Source organism: Pseudorca crassidens, chromosome 5 (genome assembly GCF_039906515.1).
Source record: "Pseudorca crassidens isolate mPseCra1 chromosome 5, mPseCra1.hap1, whole genome shotgun sequence".
Lineage (NCBI taxonomy): Eukaryota > Metazoa > Chordata > Mammalia > Artiodactyla > Delphinidae > Pseudorca > Pseudorca crassidens.
In genome coordinates this window covers 146,284,192-146,302,251 of record NC_090300.1, presented here as the reverse complement: position 1 = coordinate 146,302,251, position 18,060 = coordinate 146,284,192, and the positions used below count along the sequence as shown (strand labels likewise).

Genomic DNA, 18,060 nt, shown 5'->3' with positions numbered 1-18,060 from the left:
TCACCGAGGCAGGCCGGTGGCGATGCAGAACAGGTCCATAATGTCGCTGGAGTTGCAATACTTGCTGAAGACCACCTGCAAAACAGAAGCAGAAGGCCGTGAGGGTCAGGCGGGAGCAGGGCAGCTGGTTTCCGTGGTGACGTCAGATTCCAGAGCTTTCTCTCTGGTCCCGACCTGCAGGTTAATTTTCCAAAGAAAAAACAAAATAACTGTGGGCACTGGAACGTTCCATGCACGTCTCTTCACTGAGTCGATTTATACAGGTTGAGAAAAACTTCACTCTTCTGTTCGCTGAAAAGAGTTGTGAAAAACAACGCTATCACCCACGTAAGGACACCTGCGGTGACATGCTGCCTCGTGCCCGCACCATCAACAACCTCAGCTTAATGATATCACATCGCAGGGGGTCTCCAACGGCCTCCGGGGCCATTATGCAAAAGAAATTTAAGATCATTAGCTTAAAAACAAAAGATTGCCTTTTAGGATTTGGGGGCTGAGGTGCAGGACCAAATCCAAGAGGGAATCACCCTGAGAAAGGGTCCGATTGGAACCGTCGGTCTGCATAGTGAACAAATTTCACCGGAGGCAAGTTTCCACATGGCCTGGGTGTCCAGTCCCTGCTGGACAGGAGAGAAACACACCAGTCACATCAGCATCTTTTGTCCGAGGGGCCCCGATTGTGAATCTGGGCTCTGGAACCCCTCCCTGGGAGAGGGGGCTTCACGTACAGAGAGGGGGGCTGCTCTCCAAGGCTGGACAGCGCGCACGGGACAGTCCACGCCAAGGCTCCCGTAACAGAGGTTTTCTGTCAACATTCTCCCTGGCTAATGGCTTAAGGCCCCTCCTGCTCACCAGGAGCCCGCGGGCGTGGGGCGAGCCAAGCTGAGGAGAGCAGTTATTTTTCAGTGCGCAGAGCGCTATTTTTTTAGCCAGATCAGTTTGCATCTTTTTTTACTGGAAACGGTAAAACAGAGTAAGCAGATGTTTTTCCCCGCAAACGTAGCTGGTCCCTGACTACCACGGCCTCCTCTGTGCCACTGGCCTGCCTACGCTGAGACTCTGCCAGCACCACTGTCCGGGCTGCCCGCTTGCCCCCCGAGGTGGTATTCGCACCCTTGGTGACAGGGCCTTTGTTCGGCACTGTCCACCCGGCGGCCACCGGCCTGGCTCAGAGCTGGTCCCGCCTGGACCCCTGCAGCAGCCCCTGCACTGGCCCTGCTGGGTCTCAGCCCAGCACCCACCCTTGGTTTCTAGAACTCAAACCTGGTTGTACCACTTTTCCGTGCAGACGCCTCTGCTGCCCCGCACGCCCACCGGAGAAGGTCCACCTCCTCGCTGGGCACCTGAGGTTCTGGGGTGCGTCCCTCGAGGCTGTGCCCTCGCCAAGCTCCCGCCCATGGGTGCCCCTCCCTCGCCCTCTGCTCTGGGTCCCCCCTTCCCAGAGACCGTCCTCCGCTCTCCCTCCTCCCAGCCCTCGGGACTCGGGGCCAGCTTCTCCGCACGGCCCCCCGACCCCACCGCCAGAGGAGTCTTGTGCCTTCGGCCCCCCGCGTTTTCACGACAGCGCGTCCCAGCGCCCCCAGCACAGGCCTTAGCTCACGCCTCGGCCTTTGCAGCTGTGCCCAAGACGGGTGAGGTGCGGGGTCCCGGCCGTTTGCCCACTGACATGGGGCCATTTCTGACTTTCCCACTCAAGCCTTTGTGAAGGTCGCGTCCACCTGGTGCGGGCTGACTGCGTGGGTTTATTCCAGACCCCAGTCAAAGGCGAGGGTGGGCCGAGGCAGAGGACAAGACGGCTCCGTCTGTGAACATTCGATTTGCCCGGAGATCCTGGCACAGGGCGAGGGGGCTGGCAGGCCGGATGCTGGTCATGAGCTGAGCGTGACCCCGGCAAGTTAGCGCCAACAAGGCCCTCCCCAGGGAGGGAGGTGGGAAGAAAGACCAGGAGCTTGGAATATCCTGGGGGCCTCGACAAGAGGGGAGTTTGCCCAACTTCATAAGCACTGCAGATGCAATCTGGAGGAGCGAGTCTTTCGTGATAGCTTCCTGGGCTCGGGATAGCAAATAATAAAAGCTTTAAAAAGTCCAGTTATGAAGCAGCACAACAAACCCAGAAGGGCCCACAGGGCTCCTTGACACTCTCGCTGCCCCTTTGTAACCTACCCCGCCCAACCTCGTGAGGGAGGCCAGCCTTCTTCTGGGTCCGGAAGAGTCTTGGAGATTATTTTTGACGGGTGGCAGGGGGGCCGGGGGGATGGAAGGAAATCAGAAGTAAGCAGAAGAGATTGCATCGGGTGTCTTCCATTACAGTGTGGAACCATGCTGTGTCCATCTGTAAATTCATTTCAACACTCCTCTACCGTAGAGAAATGCAGCGTTCTTTGACTGCACTTCCGAACTGGTTGTAACACTTTGCTGTTTCCCTTGTTCAGCTAACAAGTTAGTTTGACGTGTGGTCCTTTCACATCTGTGCGAGTCAGGCTTTTGCCTTATTTAGGTAGTTAGTTAACGAGCCTTGAGTGGGGCCAACGCAGGTGAGAGGCTGGGGTGAACATCACGTGAACCCTGACGTCGGAAGTGCTTGGACAGCCTAGTTCTTGGCCGGGTGTCAGGAGGAGCTCCCGGCCTAGATGGGTTGTTCCTGGTGTGGGAAACCAGCCCCTGTAGCACAAAGGCTTGGTCGGCCTGGGAAGAAGCCCTCCCCCGCCCCTGTCACCAGGCAGCCTGGTCAGGAGGGTACGAGGCTTTCTGTTCCCACGCTGAATCGTTCTGCAAATCCTTTAGCCTCTACCCAGAAATAAACAGCGGGGGGAGAAAGCGCCGGTGAAATGAAATTTAAACGTGAAAAGTGGAGGCAGCGTGATGAACAGAGAAATAAGGGTCTTACGTTGCCCCGGGCTGCGGCTCATCAGTTAAGCATGCAGGTCACCCCACACCCTTTCACGTGGCTTGGTCGGCAGCACCGCGATGTTAAAACAGGACGAGAGAAAAAAAGGGGAGCCCAGAGGCCTCTCTTCTGCTGGGTACTGGGCCTCCCTCATAGTCAGCTGGGACCTGTGAACGTCAGAGGGAACTTCGGCACCTGGAACCTTCCTGCTGCCTGCAGAGCCGGGTAACAAATACTCGTGGAAACCAGCCGCCCGCCAAGCTGTGTTCTGAGTGGTCCCCAGAGGAAGCAGCACAGAGCTGGACGAAGCTCCCTGGGGCCCAGCCAGCGAGGGGCCAGGGGGTCAGGATCACAGCCCAGGCCTCCCTCTGTCCAGCACACACGTGACCCAAACAGCTCTGACTCGCAGGCTCTGCACGGCGTGTAGTATCTGTATTCACCCCCCGCCCACCCAGCGATGGTGTCCTGGCAAGAGCAGGGGGGCCTGCGCTCCCGTCGGTTATTCTTCTATCCATCGGTTCCCTCCCAGTGCCCTGCCCACCCCTCCGCCGTCGTGGGCAAGACCGCCACCACCCTGGAGCCTCAGTTTGCCTTTCTGCGAATGAGGTCCATCACGCCAGCTGCACCTGCCTCTCAGGGCTGAGATGGGCAACACGTGAGGGAACCCTCAGGACGCTGAGCCCTCAGGACGCTGCCGCTCTGACACAAAATTCAGCTGCGTACCAGCTCTGCTGCCTGTGAAACTCCAGGTCCCCAGTGGCTCTAAAATCCTGAGTGTGGATGGAAGTCTCCAGGGCTCTTCAAGTTGCCAAACGCACCCAAAGTGACTTGTGGCCCTCCTTTGTCTGGCACCCAGTTTTATTTCAGTAGGACCTCAAATGTACGACTGCAGGATTTCCAGAGCGAGAAGAAAGGACATGTAACCCAGCTCCTCCGTTTCCACTGTTTCTCGGTAGGTGGGGATGGAGCCCGGGGTGGGAGCTCCAGGCCGCGAGCTCTCAGCAGGACGGTGCTGGGGCTTTGTGGGGAGCGACCGACAGTCAGTGCAGACGAGGAAGAGAGGTGAGCGTCCCGGGGCACACACGGGTTGACCGGGCTTTCTGGTCAGTGCATGGTTGGGACTGGCCTTGGCCCAGCCCAGTTGGGCAGCCCAGGAAATGGGCCCAGGGCTCTGGTCAGGGCTGTGCTCTCCCAGGCGGGTTGCTGGGTGGGGACCTTTCTGAAGACATCCTGCAGGCCCGTCCTTACAGGTGGGGACTTGGGAGCGAGACCCAGGGGACTGCCGTGGCCCAGCCACAGCCCTCAAAGCACAGGGCGCCTCCCTAGAGCCCTGGCTGGGCAGCCCTGGCACCTGGGGACCCTGCCCCTGCCCGCAGCCTGACCTACAACTGTCGGGCCAGCACACAATCTCCTTTCCTCGTGAGAACTTCACTAAGCGATCCGGAGCTGGTGGCAATTGGGGTGAGTCACAGGGTCACGGGGAGTCTGACCTGCTGACCACACCAGGCCACCCACGAGATCACTAAGGAGGTGCAGCCCCCGGAGAAGGCGGGAGGGAGGCCGGATCACAGTGGGCAGAGGGGAGGGGCAGAGGGCAGGAGAGCCCAGTGGCTTGAGTTGCCAATATACGCACGGTTCTGTTTCTTGTTATCAAAGGCACCTCCATCAACATACTTAGAACCCAGGGCTGGTAACCGTGGAGCAGATGGTCAGAGCACGGCCAGCTCGCGTCCAGGGGTTAAAGAGACAGGACAGACTTTCTAAAGGCCTGGGGGTGACTTGTCCATTCTGAGTCCAGAGGCCTCTTCCCGGGACGAGATTCTATTGTGTTTTCCTCTCCCCCCTGGACCCCCCCATTCAGAGGCTCATGGAGGGGAGAATGCAGGAAGCAGCCCCTGAGTTCCCGTGTTCCAGCCACACGCTGCTGTTTGCATGTCGAAAAGCAGGAGGATGGATGGTGTCCGGGCCGCCAGGCAGCTCAGATAATCGATCAGCGAGTTTCCCGTTATGAGGCCAGGAGGATGGAGATTTGATCATCGCCCAGCCGGGGCTCCTGGAGGGCACTCTCTGGTCTTCTGCAAACCAACCCAGCATGAAGGGGTTTCCACGTTCCTCAGGAGAGATTCCAGGACCTTCCACTGGGAAACGCAGCTTCGTGTTTCAGCATGAGGACAGTGTGCGGGGAGCGGCTGAGATGTTCTGGATTGGAAACCAATCCCGATGGGCTGTACCCTGGACGGGAGACAGGACACAGGCAATCCAGCAACGACGGGGGCGGGACTGGGGCCCCAGGCTTCAACGAGACCCGCAGAAGCCCTGAGATGTTCATCCACGGATGGGGGCAGCCCCGCCTCTGCGGGACCTTTCCCGGGAGGGTCTTCCACCTCCTGTGAGGGCCCTGCATCCGGCTGCCCCACCTTCGGCCCTGGAAGCTTCCAGGGTTCCTTCCAGTCTGCCTCTCCCTTCAGGCTGTGCTCTGACTCACCTGCCGTGTTTTCGTGAACCTAAAAGGTGCAGAATTAAGCCCGATGTGTCCCATTCTCCAGTTTGGAGGGGCTGGTTCAGCAAGATACCTCTGGTGACCAGTCCATCAGTTCAGCAGCGGACTCCACCACGGGGAGGCTGCCCGGACCGTGACACACACGGTTTCACCAGCTCAGGCTCCGTCCCCCTTGCTCCTGGCTCCACTCCCGGCCCCCGTCCACGTGTCCACAACTGTGGCACGCGGCTGACCAGCACCTGCTTCCATGTCTGCCCCACGATGGTCGTGGCTGCCATGCTGGTGTGTTTTCAGACCTGGAGGCCGAGTCCCGCTCTATCCGTGGGCCCAGCGCCTGGGGCTGCTGGCCCAGGTGGGTGCCCAGGTGGCGCAAAGATGCTGCATTCCATCTTTGCCAGATATTAGCTCTGAGTTTTGCAGCATGCATTTGAGGATTATGACCCCTGACGCACACGACTTAAAAACCACGTATGAATTCATGCAGGTGAAGCTTCTTAAAAGAAATTTCAAAACACGCTGGTGTTGATGTCCATCACCTGCTGTCCTCTGCCTTCCTGCCTCCCCGCTTTAAGGTGGTGGATGGGGGAGGAGTCGTGGGGGGCTGGCTGCCGGTGCCGGGCCTCCGCGGTCCAGGCACAGGATAAGCCTGGCTGCTGGAAGAGGGTGGAGGTGGGGGAAGGCCACACTGGGGGCGGTGCTCAGGCATGAGAGATTTCGAGTAGAGCATCCTTTCATTTGGGCTCCACAGGTGAAAGCGACTTGTCACGTCCCTGCCCCATTTACGTTGGTCATTCAGCGCAAACGTGGTCGGCAGTGGCCGCTGAGCACACAATTTCCTCTGCTGAGTAACGGGGAGCCCGCCCAGGAGGGGCAGTGATAACAGAGCAGAGATAACCAGAAAGCAGAGAGACAGCACCGCGCCCCCGTCCCCGGACCCCGCACCTCTAAGCACCCTGGGGGCTGGGATGAGCACGCTTTGTGCCTGCACTCGGAGAGGGGAACCTGAGTTTGGTTTCCTATTTCTATCCGAGGCAGTTCCTTGCAGCTGCTGAGAACATTTCTTGCTGGGTTTGTCAAATTTTGGTTTGGACTGGCATGGAGTCAGTGACCACTGGAAGCTGTGGGTTCCTCACTCAGACATCTGTGGCTCCATATTGCGAAATGCTTCCAGTCCTGGACGAATAAGATAACCAAACGGCAATTCAGGTTTGGGTTGAGAAAGACAAAACCCACCACTATCACAAAAGAAAAGTTCAGTTTGTGGATGTTGGAAGGGGACCAGGGACCAGGCAGGGAGGGGGACGGTCAGAGGCCTCCTGAGACTGCAGTGTGTCCCCGGGAATTTTCTCTGCCGGGCCGGCTACAATCTTTTTCACCAGGGAGACAGCTCACGAAGCTCGTAAACCAGGATGGTATTAGTTCCCTTCCAAAATCATTCAAAGCTACATCCATGTCAGGTAGTTGTGCTTTTGGGGTTGGCTGCTGCAAAACATGCAATTACGTTCGTCTTGCTGTTACGCTCGCACCGCATGGGAAATTTTTTATTCGACTGCGTTAGCAACAATTTTCACGGAGCGTCTTTGAACTTGGAGTCATGAATCTCGAGTAAAATTTTCCTCATTGTAATTCTTCTGCAGTTTTTCCCCGAAGTGATTGTAAACGGCTACAGCTGAAGATGAGAGCTGGGGTGCGTAGACACCAGGATGCCGAGGTCCTGAAGCAGGCAGGGAAGAAAGACACTTCTCCTTTCCCAGCAAGTTGTCCTTCCTGAGGGCACGTGGCGAGCTCTGTTCCTCCACGCGGCACCCGGCTCCGGTTCCTTCCTCTGTTAGTGAGAACTCGACGCCTCTCCCAGCGACGTTCACTCTGGTCCCTCCTCGCTCCATCCACGTCGGCTATTGCTCTCAGCCCCCCAGCATCTTAAACCCCAGCACTGACACTTCATCATACTTGTATTTACTTGATGACGATGAATTCTACGCGTTACATGGCATCAGAAATCTCCACCCAACCAAACTAGGGTACTGACTTCTAAAAATAGCCACATTGGCCTCCAAGAAATGGAAGGCAAACCACCACATTGGCAAGAACGAAAAAGTGATGGAGAGCCCAAATCTGGAAGCAACCCAGATGCCCTTTAACAGGTGAATGTTAACCAAACTCTGGTCCGTCCACACTGTGCATGAATTACTGATCTACACAACTGAGATGGGTTCCAAGGGATTTATGCTGCATGAATAAAAGCCAACCCCAAGAGGTTACATGCTGTATGATTCCACTTATATGACATTCCTGAAATGACAAAATTATAGAGATGGAGAACAGTGTTACATGCTGTGTGATTCCACTTACATGACATTCCTGAAACGACAAGATTATAGAGATGGAGAACAGTGTTAGGGATGGAGGTGGGGGTAGGAGGGTGGGGCTCCGGGTGGAGGATGGAGGTAGGCGTGGTCACAAAAGGGCTGGGACTGTCCTCTACTGTGACTATGGTGGTGGATAAGAGACCCTACATATGTGATTGAATCGTACAGAACTCAACACACACACTCAGATGAGCACAACAAAACAGGGAAAGTCTGCATAAGGCGGGGGACTGTCTCACGGTTACATCCTGGCAGTGACCCTGTACCGTGATTTTGCAAGACGTTACACTGGGGGCAACGGGGTGAAGGGTACACAGATCATTCTGCAGTATTGCTCACAACTGCACGCTAATCTCCCATTGTCCCCAAGAGCTTATCTGAATAAAGTGAAGGCACCAACTCTGGCTGGGAGTGGGGAGAGGGATGTCCTTCCAGGAATGTGTGTTCAGACAGCCCTGCTGGGAAACAGTGTGGCCATATGTGTGCCCTTTGACCTGGAATCCCATTTCCAGGAAGCGCTCTTAAGAAAATAACAGCAGGGCTTCCCTGGTGGCGCAGTGGTTGAGAATCTGCCTGCCAATGCAGGGGACACGGGTTCGAGCCCTGGTCTGGGAAGATCTCACATTGCTGCGGAGCAACTGGCCCAGTGAGCCACAACTACTGAGCCTGCGCGTCTGGAGCCTGTGCTCCGCAACAAGAGAGGCCGCGACAGTGAGAGGCCCACGCACCGCGATGAAGAGCGGCCCCCGCTTGCCGCAACTAGAGAAAGCCCTCGCACAGAAACGAAGACCCAACACAGCCAAAAATAAATAAATAAATAAATAAATGAAAAAAAAAGAAAATAACAGCAAACTTAATAAAGAGAGCATTTATTAAGTGCCAGGCAGTGTTCTAGTCGCCTCCCAGGCTTAGGACCAAACCACTGCCCTGCATGGCCCCTCTGCAAGCAAAGAGCTAGTGGGGTTGTTCCTTGTGTGTTAGTTATTGCAGAGAAATGGAATTAAGGTGAATATCTCAAAGCAATGAAATGATTACATCTTAGTAAGTCTCAACGATGGAACATTATATAGCGTTAAAATCATGTTTTTGAATACCTCCAATGTAATGCTGAGTGACAATGATCAAAATTAAAAAATATGTAAAAGAAAGAGATTCTCTCTCCCTCGGTCTCTCTGAAAACACCAGCAGGAGAGGTCCCGAAATGTTCGCACTGGCTGGTGGAATAATGGGTTCTTTTCTTTTCTTCTTTATGCTGCTCTGTATTTTTCAAATATTCTACGATGAATACGCAGGGCTTTTATAACCGAGAAAAGTTACCCAGATCTAGAAGCTGAGGTTAATAACTGATAACAGAACTGGCTGTGAATCTCTCTTCCTAACGGCGGGCTGCGCTGCATCTGCATAAGAGTCTTAGGAGAGGAAAAAAAGGTCTTTACCATTTTTATTTGGAACGAATACTCTTTGGCTTTAAGCCAAGCGGATGAGAAAATTAAATGACAAGTTAACCAGGGGACAAAAATCAGAATTTCAATAGCATTTGGCTAGGAGTAGAGGGAGCTGGTGCGGAGCCGAAGGCGACAGAGAGGCAGGGACCCTTGGATGGGAAGCGAAGGGCAAGCTGGGTGCCTCCCGGGACAGACAAGAAAGCAGGTCCCACGGGTCTGTGCCAGCTGCAGGGACACAGCTGACTCGGGGCTGGAGGGATTGGCCGTGGCCCCCAGGGGACCCGAGGCCGTGCAGACAGAAGGGGCCACAGAGAAGCCTCCTCCCCCGTGCTCCTCCCCCATCCCGCCGCCCCACCCACCTGAGACTCGCGGCCCATGCGCCGGAACTTCCCGTTAAAGGATTTCTACGGCTTCAGAGCCCAACCTGACGTGCCTCACATCATGCATCTTCCAGACTCACCCAAGTGAGGTTTTCAGTGATGAGGATGCGTGTGCGGTCCTCCTAGGGGGCTGCAGTGAGCCTGGGCAGAAACCCCAAGGGGTCCAGACCAACAAGTGGGGTGAGACCGGCCTGGGCGCGGGAGCCACGCCCCAGACATGGGAAGGGGGGGTCTGGTTGACCAGCACTGCCCTGCAGCAGGGGCAGGGGCAGGTGGTGGAGCCCTGCCGGCACTGGTCTCAGCTTTCCTTACGTAAGCTCCTTTAGACACTAATTATAAAGCAAGTACTCAGCTGTAATAACATAAATATCAATGCATCTGAGGAGGGACACGTCATCTTTGGGGGCGGTACCCACGAGGCTGCCCCTGACTGCTGTCCTGAGACCCGAGTGTCTTGTACATGCCTCCTGGCCGGCGAGTTGCAGTTCGAGCCTCTCCACGGCCTCAGGATCGTGCAGGCAGGGCCCTCCTCAGGCAGCGTTCTGGGGGCCAGTAAAACGAGCTGAGGGTAACTGATGCTCAGGCCAACGCAAGCCTGCGGCTGCCATTCCGAACCCTAATTCCAAACGCGGTGCTCACACGGGGACCCGCTCTGTTCCCAGTAATTCTCCGGCGGGTGCCGTAGGTCTGAACTTACAGAATAAATGGGCACTAATACATGGTACTTAACTGTTTATCCAAGCTTTATGTAGTAGGACTGTAGGTAAAATTTTTTGAGAAAGAAAACAGTTCAGTTGCTCAAGTTATGCAATCACTGCACTAATTCTTTGGCCATCCGGGCAGCAGGGGTGTCTGGCAGCGAGGACAGTCAGTGAGTGACTGCCCTTAGCGGGCTACGTCTGACCGGGTGGGCGCTGGGTTGGCTGGAGCCCACGCGTTTCCTGCTGTCTCACATCCCAGGACTGCCCTCGGCTGGTGCCAGAGTCGCACACTGCTCCAGGCACGTGCAGAGGGGTGGGAAGGGAGGGGTCAGGGAAGTGAGTTCACTTCCAGTCCCTCTTCCTATCAGCTTGACCCAGGGCAAGTTTCTTCACCTTTTTGAGACTCTGATTCTTCATCTGCAGAGTGAGGGTTATCATACCCCAGAGAAGGTTTCATCACGACATACAGAGGGCCTGGTACATAGTAAGTGCTCAGTTAAGTGGCAGTTGTGATTACAGGGAGGGCCCCTTGAAACTTATGGATGTCTTCCCTAGAGACAGAGAGGCTCCTCCTTGACCCCTCCAAGGCCATTTCGCAAGCAAGAGGCGCTGAGGACACACAGCCTTAACCTCAGCACGTTGGCATCTCTGGGTGGTTCATATGTCGGGACATGGGGATACCTTAACTCGGGGAGGCCACCACAAAGCAGGCCCTGATGTGCTAACTGACCTCCCCGTGTTACCAACCACACCCAACCACACCCAAAATGCAGTGAAGACCAGGACCGTGTCAATACGAGTGTGTATTAGTCAACAGGGTCACCACATAGGATTCAAAAGACTCTGACAGGTTAAATGATCGATTCGCCCTCACTGTGGGGAGTGTCAGTTTTCTTCTGGTAAACACGGAGGACAGTCTTTGGAAGGTGAGGTCCTTGCGGGCAGGACCCTGTTTAGTTCCTCTGTGTTCCATCTGTGAGCACAGGGCCTGTCCACCTGCTCACGGGACACTGGTGCCCAAGTGTCCTCCTGTGTGAACAGGCTGAGGATGAATTTTGCATCTGCTGGTTTTAGGTTATACCCCTAAGGATGCCAATTCCACCGCCACCTCCACCATTGCCTCTAGTGTCACCACCATGACTACCAGCACCAGCACCACCACCACTGTCACCACCACCATCACCTCCACCATCACCATCACCACTGTCACCTCCACTGTCACCACCACCATCACCATCACCACTGTCACCACCACTGTCACCACCACCATCACCTCCACCATCACCATCACCACTGTCACCTCCACTGTCACCACCACCATCACCTCTACAATCACCATCACCACCACCACCACCTAGTGAGGTTGAACTCGCGCTTGGGCCAGAACCTGAGCCACGCAGCTTACACCCTATGACCCTGGGTCCTTGGAAGGACCTCATAAGCTGGGGGTATCCTCCGCTTCACAGAGGAGGACTCTGAGTCACAGAGAGAGAACCTGGCCTGGCTGGGTCCCCGTGGTCCTGGATACAAACTCGACCTGCCTAGCTCCAAGCCCAGAGCTGCGTGCAGTGCCTGGAATCAGGCTTTTAATGGTGGTCCACCTGGGAAGCAGAGGTAGTCTCTTGGCCTCTTTGCCACTGTCATGCTCCTATAACACTGGACGTGTTCTCTGTTCACCTTGTTCTCAGATGACTGGTTTCTGATCGCACACTTGGAAGGAATATTGATTTGGATCCCACACTTGGAAGAAAATAAATCCAAATTCTTTTTCCTTTGTCTATCAGACCATGATTCATTTAAAAATTTTTTTATTTTTTAATTTTTTTTGCTGTACGCGGGCCTCTCACTGTTGTGGCCTCTCCCGCTGCGGAGCACAGGCTCCAGACGCGCAGGCTCAGCGGCCATGGCTCACGGGCCCAGCTGCTCCGCGGCACGTGGGATCCTCCCGGACCGGGGCACGAACCGGCGTCCCCTGCATCGGCAGGCGGACTCTCAACCACTGCGCCACCAGGGAAGCCCCATGATTCATTTTTAAATAGCTTTTATAAACTGTTAAGCTTGTATAGGGCTTTGTCTACCCTCAAAGAGTACTTCAGTCTGGCCCCCAGTTCTCGTGCTCCAGGTCCACGAGTTAGAATTCACCAGAGCTGGCAGGGCAGCCAAACGCCAGCTCAGTGGGGATTCTCCAACTCCACTATCTTTGGGGGAGTTAACAGCTGAATCTCTATTGCCTTTTCAGCACCTGAGAAGTACAAGTGTTTAATATATAAAACAAACAAGCTAGAAAGAGACCAAGACCCAAACCCCACAGTTTCTTGTTTTTTACTATCAAGAAATACATTTTCACCAAAGGAAAGATTGTAGGCTATCTCCCCATCCATCCACCCATCCATGTATACCTGCAATTCATCTGCAATTCTTCTCCAATTATAAATTATATATATAAATGTGAACATACTGTTCATTCTGTCCTGCCCGTTGTTTCCAGAACACGTAACAATAATGTCACATTCAGAATGGATCACTGTTACCCACCAGGCAGGCAATCATGGCTTCTCTGTTTGCTAAGATAAAATTTGAATTAGGCCTTATGTCTCTTTCCAATTTAAGAGATATTTTGCTGGTCGTGTCGTGTGAAAAGACTATAACGGGAGAGACCTTCAAGATGGCGGAAGAGTAAGACGCGGAGATCGCCTTCCTCCCCACAGATACACCGGAAATACATCTACACGTGGAACAACTCCTACAGAACACCTACTGAAGGCTGGCAGAAGACCTCAGACCTCCCAAAAGGCAAGCAACTCCCCACGTACCTGGGTAGGGCAAAAGAAAAAACAGAGACAAAAGGATAGGGACGGGACCTGCACCAGTGGGAGGGAGCCGTGAAGGAGGAAAGGTTTCCACACACTAGGAAGCCCCTTTGTGGGCGGAGGCTGTGGGTGGCGGAGGGGGAAGCTTCGGAGCCGCGGAGGAGAGCGCGGCAACAGGGGTGCGGAGGGTAAAGCGGGGAGATTCCCGCACTGAGGATCGGTGCTGACCGGCACGCACCAGGCTGAGAGGCTTGTCTGCTCACCCGCCGGGGCGGGCGGGGCTGGGAGCTGAGGCTCGGGCTTCGGTCGGAGCGCCGGGAGAGGACTGAGGTTGGCGGCGTGAACACAGCCTGCAGGGGTTAGTGCGCCACGGCTGGCCGGGAGGGAGTCCCGGGAAAAGTCTGGACCTGCTGAAGAGGCAAGAGACTTTTTCTTGCCTCTTTGTTTCCTGGTGCGCCAGGAGAAGGGATTCAGAGCGCTGCTTGAAGGAGCTGCAGAGACGGGCGCGAGCCGCGGCTAAAAGCGCGGACCCCAGAGACGGGCATGAGACGCTAAGGCTGCTGCCGCCACCAAGAAGCCTGTGTGCGAGCACAGGTCACCATCCACACCCCACTTCCGGGGAGCCTGTGAAGCCCGCCACTGCCAGGGTTCTGGGATCCAGGGTCAACTCCTCCAAGAGAACGCACGGCACGCCTCACGCTGGTCAACGTCATGCTGGCCTCTGCCGCCGCAGGCCCGCCCCGCATCCCTCCCTCCCCCCGGCCTGAGTGAGCCAGAGCCCCCGAATCAGCTGCTCCTTTAACCCCGTCCTGTCTGAGCAAAGAACAGACGCCCTCCGGAGACCTACACGCAGAGGCGGGGCCACATCCAAAGCTAAGCCCCAGGAGCTGTGAGAACAAAGAAGAGAAGGGAAATCTCTCCCAGCAGCCTCAGAAGCAGCGGATTAAAGCTCCACAATCAACTTGATGTACCTGCGTCTGCGGAATACCTGAATAGACAACGAATCAGCCCAACCTGAGGCGGTGACTTTGGGAGCAATGATATATATATGTTTTTCCTTTTTCCCTTTTTGGTGTATGTGTATTCTTGTTTGTGTGATTTTGTCTGTATAGCTTCACTTTTACCATCTGTCCTAGGGTTCTGTCTGTCCTATGCCAAACAACTAGCAAGACAGGAACACCACCCCACCCATTAGCAGAGAGGCTGCCTAAAATCATAATAAGGTCACAGACACCCCAAAACACACTACCAGCTGCAGCTCTGCCCACCAGAAAGACAAGATCCAGCCTCATCCACAGACACTAGTCCCCTCCACCTGGAAGCCTACACAAGCCACTGAACCAACCTTACCCACTGGGGGCAGACACCAAACACAACAGGAACTACAAACCTGCAGCCTGCCAAGGGAGACCCCAAACCCAATAAGTTAAGCAAAATGAGAAGACAGAGAAACACCCAGCAGATGAAGGAGCAAGATAAAAACCCACCAGACCTAACAAATGAAGAGGAACTAGGCAGTCTACCTGAAAAAGAATTCAGAGTAATGATAGTAAAGATGATCCAAAATCTTGGAAATAGAATAGAGAAAATACAAGAAACGTTTAACAAGGACCTAGAAGAACTAAAGAGCAAACAAACAGTGATGAACAACACAATGAATGAAAATAAAAATTCCCTAGAAGGGATCAATAGCAGAATAACTGAGGCAGAAGAACGGATAAGTGACCTGGAAGATAAAATAGTGGAAATAACTACTGCAGAACAGAATAAAGAAAAAAGAATGAAAAGAATTGAGGACAGTCTTAGAGACCTCTGGGACAATGTTAAACACACCAACATCGAATTATAGGGGTCCCAGAAGAAGAAGAGAAAAAGAAAGGGACTGAGAAAATACTTGAAGAGATTATAGTTGAAAACTTCCCTAATATGTGAAAGGAAATAGTTAATCAAGTCCAGGAAGCACAGAGAGTCCCATACAGGATAAATCCAAGGAGAAACACGCCAAGACACATATTAATCAAACTATCAACAATTAAATACAAAGAAAACATATTAAAAGCAGCAAGGGAAAAACAACAAATAACATACAGAGGAATCCCCATAAGGTTAACAGCTGATCTTTCACCAGAAACTCTGCAAGCCAGAAGGGAGTGGCAGGACATATTTAAGGTGATGAAAGGGAAAAAAACCTACAACCAAGATTACTCTACCCAGCAAGGATCTCATTCAGATTCAACAGAGAAATTAAAACCTTTACAGACAAGCAAAAGCTAAGAGAATTCAGCACCACCAAACCAGTTTTACAACAAATGCTAAAGGAACTTCTCTAGGCAGGAAACACAAGAGAAGGAAAAGACCTACAATAACAAACCCAAAACAATTAAGAAAGTGGTAATAGGAACATACATATCGATAACTACCTTAAATGTAAATGGATTAAATGCTCCCACGAAAAGACACAGACTGGCTGAATGCATGCAAAAACAAGCCCCATATATATGCTGTCTACAAGAGGCCCACTGTAGACCTAGGACACATACAGCCTGAAAGGGAGGAGATGGAAAAAGATATTCCATGCAAATGGAAATGAAAAGAAAGCTGGAGTAGCAATTCTCATATCAGACAAAATAGACTTTAAATAAAGACTATTACAAGAGACAAAGAAGGACACTACATAATGATCAAGGGATCAATCCAAGAAGAAGATATAACAATTGTAAATATTTAGGCACCCAACATAGGAGCACCTCAATACATAAGGCAAATGCTAACAGCCATAAAAGGGGAAATCGACAGTAACACAATCATAGTAGGGGACTTAACACCCCACTTTCACCAATGGACAGATCATCGAAAATGAAAATAAATAAGGAAACACAAGCTTTAAATGATACATTAAACAAGATGGACTTAATTGATATTTATAGGACGCTCCATCCAAAAACAGCAGAATACACTTTCTTCTCAAGTGCTCATGGAACATTCTCCAGGATAGATCATATCTTGGGCCACAAATCAAGCCTCAGTAAATTTAAGAATATTGAAATTGTATCAAGTATCCTTTCTGACCACAACGCTATGAGACTAGATATCAATTACAGGAAGAAATCTGTAAAAACAAACACATAGAGGCTAAACAGTACACTACTAAATAACCAAGAGATCACTGAAGAAATCAAAGAGGAAATTTAAAAAAATACCTAGAAACAAATGACAATGAAAACACGACGACCCAAAACCTATGGGTTGCAGGAAAAGTAGTTGTATGAGGGAAGTTTATAGCAATACAATCCTACCTCAAGAAACAAGAAACATCTGAAATAAACAACCTAACCTTACAGCTAAAGCAATTAGAGAAAGAAGAACAAAAAACCCCCAAAGTTAGCAGAAGGAAAGAAATCATAAAGTTCAGATCAGAAATAAATGAAAAAGGAAGGAAGGAAACAATAGCAAAGATCAATAAAACTAAAAGCTGGTTCTTTGAGAAGATAAACAAAATTGATAAACCATTAGCCAGACTCATCAAGAAAAAAAGGGAGAAGATTCAAATCAATAGAATTAGAAATGAAAAAGGAGAAGTAACAACTGACACTGTAGAAATACAAAGGATCATGAGAGATTACTACAAGCAACTCTATGCCAATAAAACGGACAACCTGGAAGAAACGGACAAATTCTTAGAAATGCACAACCTTCCGAGACTGAACCAGGAAGAAATAGAAAATATGAACAGACCAATCACAAGCACTGAAATTAAAAATCTTCCAACGGACAAAAGCCCAGGACCAGATGGCTTCACAGGCAAATTCTGTCAAACATTTAGAGAAGAGCTATCACCTATCCTTCTCAAACTCTTCCAAAATATAGCAGAGGGAGGACCACTCCCTAACTCATTCTACGAGGCCACCATCACCCTGATACCAAAAGCAGACAAGGATGTCACAAAGAAAGAAAACTACAGGCCAATATCACTGATGAACACAGATGCAAAAATCCTCAACAAAATACTAGCAAACAGAATCCAACAGCACATTAAAAGGATCATACACCATGATCAAGTGGGATTTATCCCAGGAATGCAAGGATTCTTCAATATACGCAAATCTATCAATGTGATACACCATATTAACAAATTGAAGGAGAAAAACCATATGATCTCAATAGATGCAGAGAAAGCTTTCAACAAAATTCAACACCCATTTACTATAAAAACCCTCCAGAAAGTAGGCATAGAGGGAACTTACTCAACATAATAAAAGCCATATATGACAAACCCACAGCCAACATCGTTCTCAATGGTGAAAAACTGAAACCATGGGCTTCCCTGGTGGCGCAGTGGTTGAGAGTCTGCCTGCCGATGCAGGGGACACGGGTTCGTGCCCCGGTCTGGGAGGATCTCACATGCCGCAGAGCGGCTAGGCCCGTGAGCCATGGCCGCTGAGCCTGCGCGTCCGGAGCCTGTGCTCTGCAACGGGAGAGGCCACAACAGTGAGAGGCCCGCGTACCACACACACAAAAAAAAAAATAATAACTGAAACCATTTCCACTAAGATCAGGAACAAGACAAGGTTGCCCACTCTCACCACTATTATTCAACATAGTTTTGGAAGTTTTAGTCACAGCAATCAGAGAAGAAAAAGAAATAAAAGGAATCCTAATCAGAAAAGAAGTAAAGCTGTCACTGTTTGCAGATGACATGATACTACACATAGAGAATCCTAAAGATGCTACCTGAAAACTACTGGAGCTAATCAATGAATTTGGTAAAGTAGCAGGATACAAAATTAATGCACAGAAATCTCTGGCATGCCTATACACTAATGATGAAAAATCTGAAAGAGAAATTAAGGCAACAGTCCCATTTACCACTGCAACAAAAAGAATAAAATACCTAGGAATAAACCTGCCTAAGGAGACAAAAGACCTGTATGCAGAAAACTGTAAGACATGCTAGTACACACATGGTAC

The 18,060-nt window shown here is 51.8% G+C and overlaps 1 protein-coding gene across 4 annotated transcripts in view; it reads right to left on the bottom strand.

The window, feature by feature from the left end:
• PDE9A (phosphodiesterase 9A) overlaps positions 1-18,060 on the bottom strand; it is a 96,605-nt gene that overhangs the window by 61,102 nt on the left and 17,443 nt on the right. For all 4 annotated transcript variants that reach the window (XR_010943869.1, XR_010943870.1, XM_067739574.1 and 1 more), the window contains exon 2: positions 5-75. Coding sequence is in view for 2 of the 4 variants with exons in the window: in XM_067739574.1 (XP_067595675.1) it covers positions 5-75 (71 nt within the window). In the remaining 2 variants the exon portion in view is untranslated. The remainder of the gene's footprint in view (positions 1-4; positions 76-18,060) is intronic.